The sequence below is a fragment of the Trachurus trachurus genome (assembly GCF_905171665.1).
Source record: "Trachurus trachurus genome assembly, chromosome: 2".
Classification (NCBI taxonomy): Eukaryota; Metazoa; Chordata; class Actinopteri; order Carangiformes; family Carangidae; genus Trachurus; species Trachurus trachurus.
Genome location: NC_139914.1, coordinates 2,656,565 through 2,672,597, shown reverse-complemented (window position 1 = coordinate 2,672,597; position 16,033 = coordinate 2,656,565). Strand labels below are relative to the sequence as shown.

The 16,033-nt window shown below is 44.7% G+C and overlaps 2 protein-coding genes across 2 annotated transcripts; one reads left to right on the top strand and one right to left on the bottom strand.

The window, feature by feature from the left end:
• Positions 1-1,637: 1,637 nt before the first annotated feature.
• On the top strand, positions 1,638-6,514 carry tmem198ab (transmembrane protein 198ab; the record flags this gene model as incomplete). Its single annotated transcript, XM_083984715.1, has 4 exons — positions 1,638-1,794; positions 2,860-3,441; positions 5,191-5,384; positions 6,362-6,514. 4 exons carry the CDS (start codon positions 1,638-1,640, stop codon positions 6,512-6,514), a joined length of 1,086 nt encoding a protein of 361 aa, XP_083840841.1.
• A 2,440-nt stretch (positions 6,515-8,954) lies between these two features.
• desmb (desmin b) lies at positions 8,955-15,791 on the bottom strand (the record flags this gene model as incomplete). The annotated part of the gene is made up of 10 exons (XM_083985290.1): positions 8,955-9,026; positions 10,515-10,603; positions 10,807-10,850; positions 11,472-11,692; positions 11,767-11,892; positions 12,515-12,676; positions 12,775-12,870; positions 12,990-13,050; positions 14,433-14,863; positions 15,642-15,791. The coding sequence occupies 10 exons, from the start codon at positions 15,789-15,791 to the stop codon at positions 8,985-8,987; spliced, it is 1,422 nt and encodes a 473-aa protein (XP_083841416.1). The 3' UTR covers positions 8,955-8,984.
• Positions 15,792-16,033: the final 242 nt, after the last annotated feature.

Genomic DNA, 16,033 nt, shown 5'->3' with positions numbered 1-16,033 from the left:
TAATAAATGTTTTATTTTTGTTTTAACCTTAAAGATTTTACAGTAACATTTCATTTCATATTCATACCATTCATGGATTACATGCATACATTACATGATTACATATGTTAATATATATAAGGAGCAGGAAGCCCCTTTCTAAAGTTATAATTACATTAGCTTATATACCAAGTATTAACACCAATACCACACATTATTTCAGAGAATTAAAGATGAGAAAACATAATAATAACAAAAAACAATTTGTCTATCTTTTAACTTTTAACTCATACACTTACTTTTAATAGGCACTTATATGCTTGTACAGCTTTTCAATTCCTTGCTTTGTGAATGCCATAGTTTTACACTTGCAACAGAAATACACATTGGTCTTAAAGTTAGCCGAGCAAAATCAACCTTTAATCTGTTATCATTCAAGCATATTAACATTATTTTTTAACGTCTGAAGATCTAACTCTCTCTAAATAATAAACAAAATGCAGATAACTAAGGTTTAAAATCTAAGTACCTGCAGTTTCAGTCGATCATGTGACCAGTAGATATAATAATACTGTATGTGATGGTAATTTCACAATAAAAGCTTCTTAAAAGTGATGCAGATTAATGTGGAGGCCGGTGTGGACAGTGAAGGCAGCACAGCAGGAGAGGAGGTGAAACACAAGGTGAGGTTGAGCGGGAATGTCAGGAATGGCTGCAGCTGACAGGTGCACACACACACACACACACCACACACGCACACACACACACACACACACCACACACGCACACAAGCTGAATAACAGAAGAAGAGGAAGGGGAGAGTCAGCTGCTTCAGACAGAAAACATGAGTGGAATACAGATGAGGCTGCAGGAGAGGAAACGAGGGAAGGAGGGAGGGAGAAGCTGAATTAGAGCAAACTTTATTCGCAGGAAGACAATGTGTTTTTTTCAAAATAAAATCATAAAGAGGCAGGAAAGTCGTTAGGAAAAGATCTATGAGGGTGAATAAATGTGTTTGTTTTGTGGAGTTCAACGCTTCTCGTTCACCCTGAACGCATCACGACCAGACACGAGAATCCAACACCCGCTGCCATCTGAGCTATTATTACCATCCACTGTTTCCGCTGTCAGGGGGAGGCGTGTGTGTGTGTGTGTGTGTGTGTGTGTGTGGGGACGGAAGACAAAATCTGTTTTCACTGCAGCAGATTTAAAAGTCACTTCACTGATCCGTGGTTGAGCTCATTATGTGATTATGGATCACATCAGCTCAGTTTTACTGTTTGACTCTTTTCCCGATAAAGCTGGAAATGTTTTGTCCTGATTTGTCGGAGCTTCCTTGAACGCACCACGCTGATCTCTCTTCTTTATATATGAGGCTACCGCTGTGAAACTGAGCCTCAAACCTTCCTGTGATTCTGTGACGTCACAACTGAGCAGTCAGCAAGCCACGTCCACCTCAGAGCCTCCTCTCTTCTGATTGGCTGACACGAGAGAGTCTTATTTTGAAAGTTTTCCTTTTTGTCTGTCCACAGGTGAAGCCACGCAGATGGACGGTGCTCCGTAGCCTCCGCTGTCCCTCGCCTCCCACCTGATCGCCTCCTGCTCCTCCTCCATCACTCCTTCTCTCTCTCTCTTATTTTCTCTTCCTCCTGGTCGCCATGACGACCACGCTGGAGAAGCTGCTGGCCCGGCCCGAGCCGGAGCTGAGCCCCGATTGGCTGGACGGCTGCGAGGACACGGGCGGCCGCTACAAGGTGGTTCCCTCGGTGGTCTGCTCCATGTGCTGCCTCTTCGGCATCATCTACTGCTTCTTCGGTGAGTTGGAGCTCGTTAGCAGCTCGTTAGCAGCTCGTTAGGAGTTTGTTAACCTGTTGTTTTGTCACCACTACTACAAGTGTTATACACATACATGTGCCAAAGCAGACATGACAATAGATTTGTTATTAAATATGCGGGTGATGCCGTTATTATCAGTCAACTGCAGGATTTTTAGCGCTGCTGTGAACAGTCTCCAAATAAACTAAGACGTGGTGATTGATTTGAGGAGGAACACCGACTTCAGACCATCAAGGTGGTGCAATCCTATAAATATCTGGGGAAATATCTGGATTGAATTTTGTAGCCAACTGTCAAACTGTGTGTAAGAAGGGTTGTTTGCACTGTTTAAAGTGATAGTTCCACATTTTGGCAAATTGGCCCATTGCCATAATCCCTTTAGTCATAGCAGTAGGTTCGTTACCTTTAATTGTTGGTGCAAGCTGTTTTTAGAACGGCGGAGCAGAGCCGTGAGCTGCTCAGAGCTACGCTACGGAGGCTAATGGGATTTCTTGGTTTCCCTCATCAAACTCATCAAATACACAATCCAACAACTCCAAAACGCTCTGGTGGACAAGTTGTGACCTGCACATTCACCACGCTATGAGATAATAACACAACGTTACCAGACAGAGTTGTTTTAGAGGTAAATACAGAGACTGCTTGATGAGAAACTGTCCCTGAAGGCAACGCGCATCAGCGGTTTTGCATGAATTTCCCTCTAAAACAACTCTGTGTGGTAACGTTGTGTTATTATCTCATAGCGTGGTGAATGTGCAGCTCACAACTTGTCCACCAGAGCGTTGTGGAGTTGTTGGATTGTGTATTTGATGGGTTTGATGAGGGAAACCAAGAAATTCCATGAGCCTCCGTAGTGTAGCTCTGAGCAGCTCACGGCTCTGCTCCGCTGTTCTAAAAACAGCTTGCACCAACACCAACAATTAAAGGTAACGAACCTACTGCTATGACTATAGGGATTATGGCAATGGGCCAATTTGCCAAAAATGTTGAACTATCATGTGTGAATGAGAAGTAACTCTCCCTCCCTCGCTCCTGGTCTCCTAGGTTACCGCTGCTTCAAGGCGGTGATGTTCCTGACGGGGCTGATGTTCGGCTCCGTGGTCATCTTCATGCTGTGCTACAAGGAGCGCGTGCTGGACACCCAGCTGAGCGTGGAGGCGTCGGCGGGCATCGGGCTCGGCATCGGCACGCTCTGCGGCCTGGTCACCATGCTGGTCCGCAGCGTGGGCCTCTTCATGGTCGGCCTGCTGCTGGGCCTGCTGGTCGCCGTGGCCACGCTGGTCGGCATGGAGGAGCTGTCCGACAGCCCGCCGCGCTCCGTCTGGGTGCCCCTTGGCGTGCTGCTTGGCCTGGGCATGCTGTTCGCCGTGCTCACCCTGCAGTGGCAGCGCCTCTTCACCACGCTGTCCACCGCCGTCTTCGGCGCCGCCGTCATCACCGTGGCGCTGGACTACTTCGTGGAGCTCTTCGCCCTCGTGCTCTACATGTACGAGCGGATGAAGGCGGCGCCCGGGAAGCCCGTGTGCTGGCTGACCTGGGTGGTGCTGGGCGTGTGGCCGGCCCTCACGCTGCTCGGCGTGGTCGTCCAGTGGAAGGTCACCGCCGAGGGATACTCGCACACTAAGGGTGAGGAACCGCCGCTAGCTTTTGGCAAAGATATTCAATATATGGAAAGATCCTCCATGAGCGGCTGCTCCAATGATAGAAATGGTTTACACCGAGTCGGCAACCAAGGAAACATCACTTCCGGTCAGAGCCGTGGGGGGAAAACTCATCAAGATCCGGGTCGATTGTTGTCCGTACATTTTAAAATATTGGCTCTTTCACAGTCAGTCACATATAGAGAGCCGAAGCGGAAGCAGGAAGTAACGGCGCCATGGGACCTCAATTCGAAAAAAAAGTCTCCATACAAATGAACGGGAGTCCAAGTTTTATTTCGTGATCCATTTGATTTGTGCCCTGAGAAAAAAATATGTCCTGCAACAGCATGGCACGGCATCACGTTTCATGAAGAGAAATCAGCAGTTGCAACAGAAGAATGTATTTTGTGTGACGACGCTCTGCGGACTACAAATCTGGTGTCCCACAAAAAATATGGCACAATTCAAATGGATCACGAAATAAAACTTTCAACCCATGGCGCCGTTACTTCCTGCTTCCGCTTCGGCTCTCTATATGGAAAGATCCTCCATGAGCGGCTGCTCCAATGATAGAAATGGTGACACTTCCTGTCTCTCTAAATGGGCGTGGCCAACCGTCACCACCTCGTCTGTGAACGTGTGTGTGGATTTATACAATTTGTAGGTAGATGAAAGTGAGATATTTATATTTTCTTATGATAACATTAAATATTTACACTACTAACAGTAATATTTAGCATGACAAAGATAATTTAAATCATTTTCACGGGAGTTCACGGCCGTTTGTTTGATGTTGCCTAGGAGATCTGTGCCAAATCTGGCGAGACTGTGTCGTAGAGACAGAGACAGGTCTTGAACAAAGTGGATTTTCTCCTGATGTGTCCGTCTGAAAATTGCCATTTTCGTGTCAAACTGTTCAGAAGAGATGTGGCTTGTGAAAAATTAGTCCAAAATTTACTTCAGTGACTGTGGGGAGAAAGAATCGACCATAATCGGTGTTCACGTTAAAGCAGAAGTAAGCGATCCGGTCGTTTTGGCTAATGCTGCGTTCCAGGCAGGCTTTTGAAACCGTAAATTACAGCTTCAACTTACGATTTTGTAGCGTTCCAGGCAACCCACTCGTGTTTTTCCGACCTGTTTTACCTGTGAAAGTCACTATAACGGCCACTCGTAACTTCCGACCTGTGAACTCGTACCAGATCAAACTGGTACGACTTCACAGGTCGGAAAAACACGAGTTACGGGCTGCCTTGAACGCACCATAACAGTCCTCGTCCCTACGTCACCACATTCACGCGCATGGCCTTGGCTGCACACACAGCCCTGCATGCCGTTCTCTCTCCTCATTGGATAAAAACTGTAGGATACGAGAAATGTTTTCTCCTCAGCTCAGAGCAGAGCAGAGTGACTGAGAGACCCGTGTTTCAGACCAAACACTCTATGTAAGTGATTGCTGTCGGAAGATATAACTATTTAAGACTTATATTAACACAAAAATATCGCTTACTTCTGCTTTAAATTGTCCCATTGGAGTCAATTCACTCTGTGCTGCCTCTGGTCTCCCTAAAGGGGCGTGGCCATGCAGAAGCCCACGTGACATCATACAGGAAGCTGACTGGTCATGGAAGGTCTTGGTTTATAAACCGTCTTTGCTTTTGGCTCCTAGCGTCTCCTTCTCGCTGACTCCGCCCCCTCCTCCTCCTCCTCCTCCTCCTCCTCCTCCTGTCGTCCACAGTGATCATCAGCCGGCAGCAGCGGCGGATGCAGGTGATGCGGATCCGCCAGCGCGACGACCGCTTCCGCAACAAGAAGAAGAAGAAGCAGCAGCAGCACGCCGCCGCCCACCACCAGGCCAAGCAGCTCCAAGAGCCCGCCTACCGCCGCAAGCCCAACCCCATCCGCCGCTATGACACCGACGTCCTGTCACCGGTGAGGAGTCCAGGCATTTTATGAATAAAGGTTGAACAAATTGCAACAAAAGCAAACCCAACTGGCTTTGTGTCCTCAACATGTCCTGAGTGAGGGAAAAAAGCCCAGAAGAATCCCATTAGGAGAAAGTTTAGAAAAAGACCCAAATATAGCCCATTCATTCGCCTATTCATTATTTTTCTCACTTGAAATTTAACCTTTAGATATCTCCATGAAAATTACCCAGTTGATTACTTACATTAAGACAAACAAAAAATGTATTACAAGTTTTTTGAAATTCTTTGTTAACATGAGCAAACAGTGCATAATCTAATTACGTATGGCTCATTTGCATACACACAACACCAGATCTAAACACTGGGTATAGCAGGTGAAAATGTCTTGTTCTGTTCAATCTTGTTGACATATTGCAGTAAAAACATAATGTTAAGGTCTGAATGGAACCCATTTGGCTACCCATGAGCATTAATACATAGAGACAGTGAGGAAGAAGGAACTTTAAACCAGTCTTTATTAATTATTATTATCAACTCATCCCAATTTCACCTTTATAGCTAAAAACAGTGGAATGTATGCTAATTTATGCAATTGTGATCATGTTAACAAAGAATTAAAAAAAAAACTAGTAATACATTTTTTGTTTGTCTTAATGTAAGTAATCATCTCAGTAATTTTCATGGAGATATCTAAAGGTTAAAAATGTTACCCTATTCACATGAGAAAAATAATGAATAGGCGCATGAATGGGCTATATTTGGGTCTTTTTCTAAACTTTCCCCTAATGGGATTCTTCGGGGCTTTTTTTCCCTCACTCAGGACATGTTGAGGATACAAAATCAGTTGAGTTTGCTTCTGTTGCAATTTGTTCAAGGTTGACCCCCATTTTGGCTTAAAGTGACTGGACTAGAGTCGGGGCGGCGGCGGGTTGGAGGCGGTCGAGTCGTAGAAACTAAACTTCTGTGTTTTGTTTCCTCCAGAGCTACATCCAGAGCTTCCGGGACCGGCAGGTGCAGGCGCAGCCGTTCCCCGGGCGACTGGTGGGCGGCCCCCACGGCGTGGTGGACGTCGGCTACGACTGCGGCTCCACGGCGCCGCTCACCGGGGCGGCGGGACCTTCTCTACGGGTTTGACAGCACCACAAAACGCACGACCGCCAGCGCCGGCCGCGTTTAGAAAGCAGAAACAGATTCTGTTTTCAGAGACAATCTGGGTTTGAGGATTCGGACACGCTCAAAGGGGGCTGGATTTACCCACAATGCAACACACAGTTTAACCCTTTACTAATTCAGTTTGAGGTCGTAAACCTGCTGCAGCCGTCGCTGCACCGGTTTGATCCAGATGCACAAATGCATGCACACACACACACATGAGGAAACCCAGCCAAGACCTGATCGGCTCTGCTCCGGCTCCGATCCGGCTCTGCTCCGGCTCCGATCCGGCTCCCGACCCGTCAGTCTCCATCTCAAAAGCCAAAACCAGATCAGGGATCGGGGGGTCCGGTGAAAACCCGCCTCAGGTTCACACACTCCGCCGCCGTCGCTCCTCGGCCTCTTAACGACTCGACACTTCGTCCACAAAGGGAAACGAGGGCGCTGCAATGCATCCTGGGAACTATTTCTCTGCTCTCTGTGCCATCTGGACTGAAACAACAACAACATCCTCTTTAAGTGTTTTATTTTGAAAGGGTGGGGGGGCTGAACCTGAACCTGGACCTGGACCTGAACCTGGACCTGGACCTGGACCTGGCTCATCCTTGGTGCTGGACGACACTTTGTGGCCTCGGTGTGCGAGGAGAGTTTGTTCACGAGCCGCGTTCACGCACAACACGTCGTCGACACATTTCACGATGCGTTCAGGGTTATAGGATTTTACGGATTAAAAAAAAAAAAGACATAAAATAAAAATGCAGCGCGTTCAAAATGGACCAAAATTAAAATCAATGTGTACTGTAATGTGATTGGTGCAATGTCTGGATGAGCTGTTGCCTAGCAACCGTGACACCAGGTATATTTTCTTCACTAAAAAAATCTCTTCTTCTTCTTCTCTGCTGTGAAGCAATAAATCTTCTTTTCCTTTTTAGCGACGATCAGAAAAAAAAGAAAACGTGCCTCCTTGAACGCACCTACGTGAACGCGGCTCAGGCTCCTCCCACTTCGTGCATTGATTTTTTTTTTTCTTTCTTTCTTCTTTATCCGTGGAAACACTTTGTTACTTTTATTTTGTAAAGGACAAACAGACAATGTGTGAAGGGGGAGAGGGAGAGGGCGTTTTTAATTAATTCATCCGGACTGAAATGCATGATAGCTCCGCCCACTCGTGGCTTTGTCCCCGCCCCCTTCATCACGTGCATCGATGTGAAACTTGTACATAAACACAACACTTAGTGACTTTATTTGTTTTGTTTTTTTTAGTTCATTTATTTTTTGTACCACTTCCTGTCGGGAATCGAACCTGCTCCTCCTCCACCACTCCTCTTTTTCCTGTGGGACGTTATTTATTTGCCAATTTTAATTTATTTTGATGTTTTATTTAAACTGACTCTGACTGTGATCATTAAAGCATGTGTTTCCTCTGGGCCTGTGTAACAGCTGCAGCCTGAGCGTCGTCTTTAACATAAGCACTCGAACGCATCACAGGTCCACTTTGCTTTATCATCTGAGGATTAGAGATCTATAAATATACGGTATTATTGTGTTTTTATTATCACTCCTGGGTCATTGTACAGAAATGTCCCATAATTGACAGGAGACAGTGAACTCACCATGTTCCTTTCTTCAGGAAAAATGTATTATTTCCAAAATAAGAGTAAGAGCACCACTTTTCTTCAATAATTTATCATATTTATTCAGCACTTTGTTTTTTTGTCTTTTTTATATCATTTATTTGATAGTTATTAACACATTTCTGCAGTTTAAATCAAAAATAAATAAGTTGCACTCACATTTTATACATCTTGTAATGTAAGTGGTCAATTAAAAACAAATATTGTCAAATCGATTGATCAGTGAGGTTTAATCGCTCAAATGAAATATGAATAGACGGAAAAATAAAGTGTAAAAGTTCAGTGAAAAAGAAAAAATGGACGCTCCTCTCTCTCTCTCTGTTTCTTTTCTACCTCGCTCAACCTCTCACTTCATCTCCAGACTCTTCTTTATCTCCTCCATCTTCTCTCTCTCTCTCTCTCTCTCTGCTGATAAAGGACAATCTCTCTCGTCCTCCTGATGATCCGATTGGACAAAAACAGTCGAGACACGTTTCCGTTACAGACAACAGAAGAAGAAAGAAAGAACCTGTGGTTAAATGTCGACTTTAATTTTTTTTTTTTTTTTTTTTAGGCTGAATTCACCTGAGCAGGTTTTAAAAAGTTCCTGTGCATCGTCCAGACTCTGAAGTTTAGAGCTGGAGACGAATAAAAACAAACAACTTCATGTTGAAACAGATGAGTTTGTAAAGTCTCTTTTTGTTTTTGTCTACTTTTATTCGTGCATCTATTTCTTTTTCTTTTTCTTTTTTCTATTTAGTTTTTTTTTCATGCGTCCATCTCTTGGAGGGCTTTTCTTCTTCTTCTTTTTCTTCCTCTTCTTCCTCTGCTGCAGGTGTTTACATGATGTCCTTCTGGTGCTGCGTCGACTCGCTGACGACCTGCAGGACGGAGACACGGCGAAGGTCAAAAACACAGAGACACGTGAGGGCACTTGAATGCACCAGACATCTGCTTTTTAACTGCTTTTTATTTAAACTAACTTTATTTATAACACATGGACAAACAAACGGGAGTGAAAGAGAACGCTGAGACATTAAAATGATTAATTGTGTTGTGAAACCAAAGACTCAAACTCATTTTAGTTCAGGGGCCAAATTAAGTGCAATGTGATCTCAAGTGGGCCGGACTGGTAAAATAATAGCATAATATCCTATAAATAATAAGAACTCTAAACTTTTCTCTTTGTTTTAGTGCAAAGAAGCGCATTATTAAGATGTTTACATTAAAGAACTATCCTATTACAAAACATATTATGACCAACCTGAAATTTCTTGAGAAAAATACATGCAATTTCAACAACATAATGCCTCTTCTGTCTTCTATGTACGGTAATCTTAAATCTGGTAAATTCATCCCGCAGGCCGGATTGGACCCTCTGGCGGGCCGGTTTTGGCCAGCGGGCCACGTGTTTGACACCCCTGCTCTATATAGTTTATAAACCGTCTTTGGTGAAACTACAAAGTGTGTGCGTCACTTTCAAGGTTCCTGCTGAAACCTTTGTCTCAGGTAGGAACCTCTGGGAAGAGTATCCCTGAGCTCTGTGGTGCGTTCACTTGCACGTTCCTTTTGCTGCACAGCTGGAACTAATGAGGCGGATTGTGGACGGTGGCGAGGCATCTCCGTGGAAACAAAGCAGGTTTTATATCAGAGGAGACGCTGCCTCACTCGCTCCCATTCCTGCAGCTGCTCTGTGGATTCACTGTTTAACCCTGTGGTTCTACTCCGTTTTTACACTATAGATCATATTATTTATCATATTTGTTGCTTTGATGTGACAGAAAATGTCTAATTGCTTCAAATTTTTCTACTATTCTTCAAAACAAGTTGGTTTCTGTTGTTCTGTCGTTCATCCTGAGAGAGAGCATAACGTTTTTTTAGATTTGACCTCAGATTAAACAGTAGCTAGTGATGATAAGAGATGAAGACTTGTCTCGACACGTGTTCCCAGAATGCCGTGCGGTGGGTCGTGCGTGTTTGTGGGACGAGTCGTTGCATGTGTTGATGTGTTTACTTGGAAACATCTGAAATTCTTTCTGAATGAGACGCTCATTTGCACCGAATCAAAGGTCACGGCCCCGGAAAAAAAAAAGAAAAAGATGTCGACTTAGTTTTATTTTCAGCATCAGACGCTTTAAACTAAACGTGACCAGTGACCCGGTCTGAGTATTGATCCCTGAACCCATTAGGACAAATCAATCAAAACAGATCAATACGTGGTTTAAAGAGTCGACTGAGGTTTTGTTGAACCAGGTCATTGAAGATTAACTTGTTAATCACTTTGTTTTTACACACTGAACCCAGATACTTTTATTTTGTAGGGATATTTTTCAAAATAAAACAACAAATACCAGTAGATATCAGTTTACCTCTCCGTCACGGGTCTCGATGGTCTTGATCAGAACGGTTTTCTTTGAATGCATCTCAGAGGAGCGCTGCTGGTGCTCAGGGCTCGTCTCTGTTCACACAACATGAAACCAGGTTAATCAATTGATTGTAAATAGATTATTATGGGATGAACTTGTTCAGGATATTTAAATAATGTTGTAATGTTGTATCTGAAACTATGAAGGTCAGGTGGGAAAGCCATGCAGCTGAACTGAATTGTGGGTCACAGAGTCCCCTAGTGGTGTGTTCAGGTACGGGTGGACAGGGTCGTACCTCTGTAGCTCACGGTGGAGTAGCTGTGCACAGGCAGAGTGATCCTGCAGGAGAAGAAGAAGAAGATTTAACAAAATAAAACCTCACTTCCTGTCTTTTATTTTGGCGAGACACTAACAGGCAAAAACACTGTTTTTTCATGTATTGATCAATTTTGAGAAATCTCTTACAGACACCAAACCTTCCAGTTTGATCCCTTTCTATATTCTGAAGGTTTTTACAGAGGGGATTGTTGATATATCATTCACAGCCTCATTTATACAACATTTTATTCCTAAAAACATGGCGAAATTTGATATTTTTAGGGCTGGTGACAGTATTTTCTCATTTACAGCGTGATAAAAAGAGATATCCACAATCCCTTCTGTAAAAACTTCTGACTCTTCTGTCAATAAAATAAAACAAGAATTTTTAAAGAAGCTTTATCCATTTTTCAGATTTCTGTTCTGGAAATGTATGCAAATTAGCGCATATTTCATCAGATATAGCCTAATTTACATATTTAAACACAACATTTGACAAAACTTGTAATACAAAAAATATTTGTCTTAATGTGAGTGATAAACTTGGGAAGTTTCATGGTGATATCTGTTAGTTTACATTTTTACCCTGTTCACCTGTAGTGTCTCCCCTTACAACAATAAAAGCCTCCTCTCTCCTCTCACCTGCTCTCCTCTCCCTCCAGCAGCTTCCTGTAGGTGGCGATCTCCACGTCCAGCGCCATCTTGATGTTGAGCAGGTCCTGGTACTCGCGGAGGTGACGCGCCATCTCGTCCTTCATGTTGGAGATCTCCGCCTCCAGCCGGGCGATGGTGTCCTGGAAGCCGCCGGCCTCGCGTCCGTGCCGGTCCTCCATGTCCCGCATCTGCCTCATCAGGGACTCGTTCTGTCAAGGAGAGGAGAGTGAGTATGTGTGTGTGTTGTGTACGTGTGTGTTGTGTGTGCGTGTGTGTGACGTACGGTGCCTTTGAGGGAATCGATCTCGCAGGTGTAGGCCTGGATCTGGTGTCTGAACTCCATGGTCTCCTGGCGAGCCGTCTTCAGCGCCTCGTTGTTCTTACTCACGGCCTGGTTCAGGTCGGACACCTGGAGGGGTCAAAGGTCAAAGGTCATGTGTTGCTGCTGCTGTTAAAGCTGCCTGCACCTGCACCTTTAAAGGGATTGTTCAACATTTTTGGCAAATTCTCCTATTGCCATAATCCCTATAGTCGTAGCAGTAGGTTCATTACCATTAATTATCGCTGCATGTTGTTTTGAGACTCATCAACTTAAATACACAATCCAACAACTCCACAACGCTCTGGTGGACAAGTTGTGACCTGCACATTCACCACGCTATGAAATAATCATGTATAATTATGTAACGTTACGACACATGAAGCAAATACTCTTCAAATAACTACTTGCGCTTTTGAAATCCCTCCACCCAGCAGCCGTGTCTGGAATGTAGTTCCGGCTGCATTTCCCTCTAAAACAACTCTGTCTGGTAACGTTGTGTTATTATCTCATAGCGTGGTGAATGTGCAGGTCACAACTTGTCCACCAGAGCGTTGTGGAGTTGTTGGATTGTGTATTTGATGAGTTTGAGATCTCAAAACAACATGCGAAACAACACCTACTGCTGTGACTATAGGGATTATAGTGTGAGTAGGATCTGACTAAAATGTTGAACTATCCCTTTAAAGCTGCCTGCACCTCCTCCTCTCACCTTGGACTTGTACCAGTCCTCGGCCTCGGAGATGTTCTTGGCGGCGATGCCTTCGTACTGAGCTCTGATGTCCCTCAGCGCCGCCGTCAGGTCCGGTTTGGACATGTCCATCTGGATCTGGACCTGAGTCTCCTGCATCTGGGTCTGCAGCTCCCGGATCTCCTGCAGGAGGAGGAGGAGGAGGAGGAGGAGGAGGAGGTTAATACATGTCCTAAGAAGGTGGTCAACAAAGAAGAAGAAGAGGAAGAGGAAGAGGGAACCTCCTCGTGGATCTTCTTCAGGAAGGCGATCTCCTCCTGCAGCGTCTCGATGCGTCTCTCCAGGTCCAGACGAGCCAGAGTCGCAGCGTCCACGTCCTGCAGAGGGTCAGTGAATCACACACGGTGTCAGACAACATTATATAAACATCACAGACTCACAGAGCGATCTACCCCTCCTCTAATCCTTCAAAATAAAAGCATGGCAGAGGACTCACCGCCCTGAACGCTGCCAAGTTGTTTTCTGCTTCCTCCTTCTGGAGAATCTCCTCCTGGAGTCTGGAGGAGGGAGAAGACAGATGCAATTACATATTTCTCTAATGTCCTTTGATTTTTTTTAAATGTCTTGTGCTTGCAAATGTTTTTTTAATGCAGCGGGAGCAGCTTGAGAGATGATCCTTCGAACTGTAAAATCAGAAACAGCACATTTACAAGGTGGCAGCAGACGTTACTGTGATCCTTTAAAACACAAACACGCTTTATTTAGATTTAATTACGTTAGAAAAAATCATCTTTAAATCAAAACCTGCTGAGGAAACTGCAGGAGTCGGAGGAGAGATGGAAAACTGGACAAAATCCTGAGATAAAAGCTGCGTTTTGACTTCAGTCTGAGTCCCGAGGCGTTCAGGTGAATGTTTTTTTAATCTGTGATGTTGAGTTTCAACGTCGAGGAGATTTCAGTGTGACAGTGGAGACGTAAACGACCGGGAGGGAGAGAAAGGACAGAGCATCAGAGACTCCTCTTTCCTCTCCTTTTATAGAAGAGCAAACTGTAAACACTCTGAGTGTGTGAGTGTGTGTGTGTGTTGCTGCAGACATCTGACCAAAGTCAGAGCACACACACATTTATCATCAATCAGACTTTATCTTGCGTCACTTATATCTTAAATGTTCTTCATAAATGAACAACTTGCAGCAACTGAACCACGTAGTAAAAAGAAAAAGCAGCATTTGCATTTGTAGTATGTTAATTATCATGAATAAATGAGTAAATTGTAGTTTAATGTTTAAGAGTCAGAATAATTAGGTCACGTTGCTGCTGCTCTGTTTTATAGAGAACAGAGAGAATATGGATAAAAAACAAGATAAAGATCAAATGTAATGAGAATATATAAAAAAGAGAAAAGAGAATTTGTGATTCAGATTAAATACATAAATAGAAACTGCAAAATAAGTAGTAAACCTCCATCTTTAAGAGTAAAATAATGTAAAATTAAAATATATTATTGTCCAAAATGAAAAAATATGGATCTTTAATGCAGAAAAATTAAATATTATAACTTTAATGCAGGTTCTTTAATGTATTTTACTTTGATTATCTGGAGATTAACGTGTTCCTGTGATGCTTGTTGTAATCCCTCATCCTCACTCTTCTTCTTCATGTTCTTCCTCGTAGAATAGATTAATTATTTTTTAAATCAAAATTAACAATTTATAGAAAACATTTTGTCAACAACTTAAACTGGTGGATAAACCAACAGCAGCGTCTCTGATTGGATTTGCTCTGTTTACATTCTGTTCATAAACTTTATAATGATAAAGATAAACGGTGACGTGATGCGTTCGAGTGCAGTACGAAACAGCAGATTTAAAAATAGCAGATAACACACACACACACATACACACACTGATCTCTTCTTAAAGGGACACACTCCGCCCACCTGATTTTGACCTTGTCCAGGTCGTCGACCAGGTTGTCGCGCTCCAGCTCGATGCGCGACCTCTGATTGGTCAGGATCTCGACCTGCCTCCTCAGCTCGCTCATCTCCTCCTCGTACAGGTCGGCGATCCGCGTCGGCTCGCGTCCGCGCAGCCGCTCCACCTCCACCGTCAGCGCCTGGTTCTGCTGCTCCAGGTAGCGCACCTTCTCGATGTAGCTGGCGAAGCGGTCGTTCAGGTGCTGCAGCTCCACCTTCTCGTTGGTCCGCGTGGTCAGGAACTCCTGGTTGAGGGCGTCGGCCAGGCTGAAGTCCAGCGTCTCGCCCATGCCGCCGTAGGACCGTGACACCCTGGACGCCGACACTGGGACGCCGCCGCCGCCATAGTAGCTGGAGGAGATGCGGTACGCCGCCGGGGCCGACTTGCGGCTCACCTTGTAGTGGGGTGGGAGAAAAAAATCGATTCACATAAGTAGCCTATCGCGGTATTTATTTTATTTTTTTATATTGTGCAATGTGCATTTGTTTGCCGTTTTTACATACAGAGAGTCCAGGTTTTGAAAAGGGGTTAAAGGGATAGTTTACTGTAGGAGCCTAGTAATTAACATACTCCATTATAAAGTGAACTTAAAGGGATAGTTCAACATTTTGGCAAATTGGCCCATTGCCATAATATCTATAGTCATAGCAGTAGGTTCGTTACCTTTAATTGTCGGTGTCGGTTTTCGAGGTAAATACAGAGACTGCTTGCTGAAAAACTGTCCCCGAACGCAACGTGCATCAGCGGTTTTTCAGCATGAATTTCCCTCTAAAACAACTCTGTCTGGTAACGTTGTGTTATTATCTCATAGCGTGGTGAATGTGCAGGTCACAACTTGTCCACCAGAGCGTTTTGGAGTTGTTGGATTGTGTATTTGATGAGTTTGATGAGGGAAAACCAAAGAAATCCCATGAGCCTCCGTAGCGTAGCTCTGAGCAGCTCACGGCTCTGCTCCGCCGTTCTAAAAACAGCTTGCACCGACAATTACAGTAAAGGTAACAAACCTACTGCTATGACTATATATAGAACTATCCCTTACAGTTCTCTGGAGTGTTCATTTCTAGGCTCCTACAGTATTTGTGTGCAGATAAATGTTAAAAATGTAGCAGTTTACCTCAGTCTGAAATCTCATTTTATCAGAAAGGTTTCAGAAGAAAGAATCCCAGCCCTACCTCGTAGACCCTGGAGGAGACGTGGCTCCCGCCGCCGCCGCCGATGCCGCCAACGTGGCCCAGCAGCGAGCGGTTGAGGGATGGCGAGGCGTAGCCGCCTTGGCCGAAGGTGCGGCGGTAGGAGGAGGAGGAGCTGTAGGAGGAGGCCATGTTGGAGGACTGAGAGCCGCAGCAGAGAGGAGCACTGAAGAAGAACCTCCTGCCCCCCGGCTATTTGTAGTTACCCCCCCTCCCTCGCTTCCTGCCCCCGCCTCCCACTGAACCGCCCTCCCTCCGTCTCTCCTCCTCTTCATCACGACAGATTTGTCTGTTACAACTCAAACATCACGACACATTCAGGTCCCTTTAACCCTCCTGCTGTCCACCTGGGTCAAGGAAGGAAGGAAGGAAGG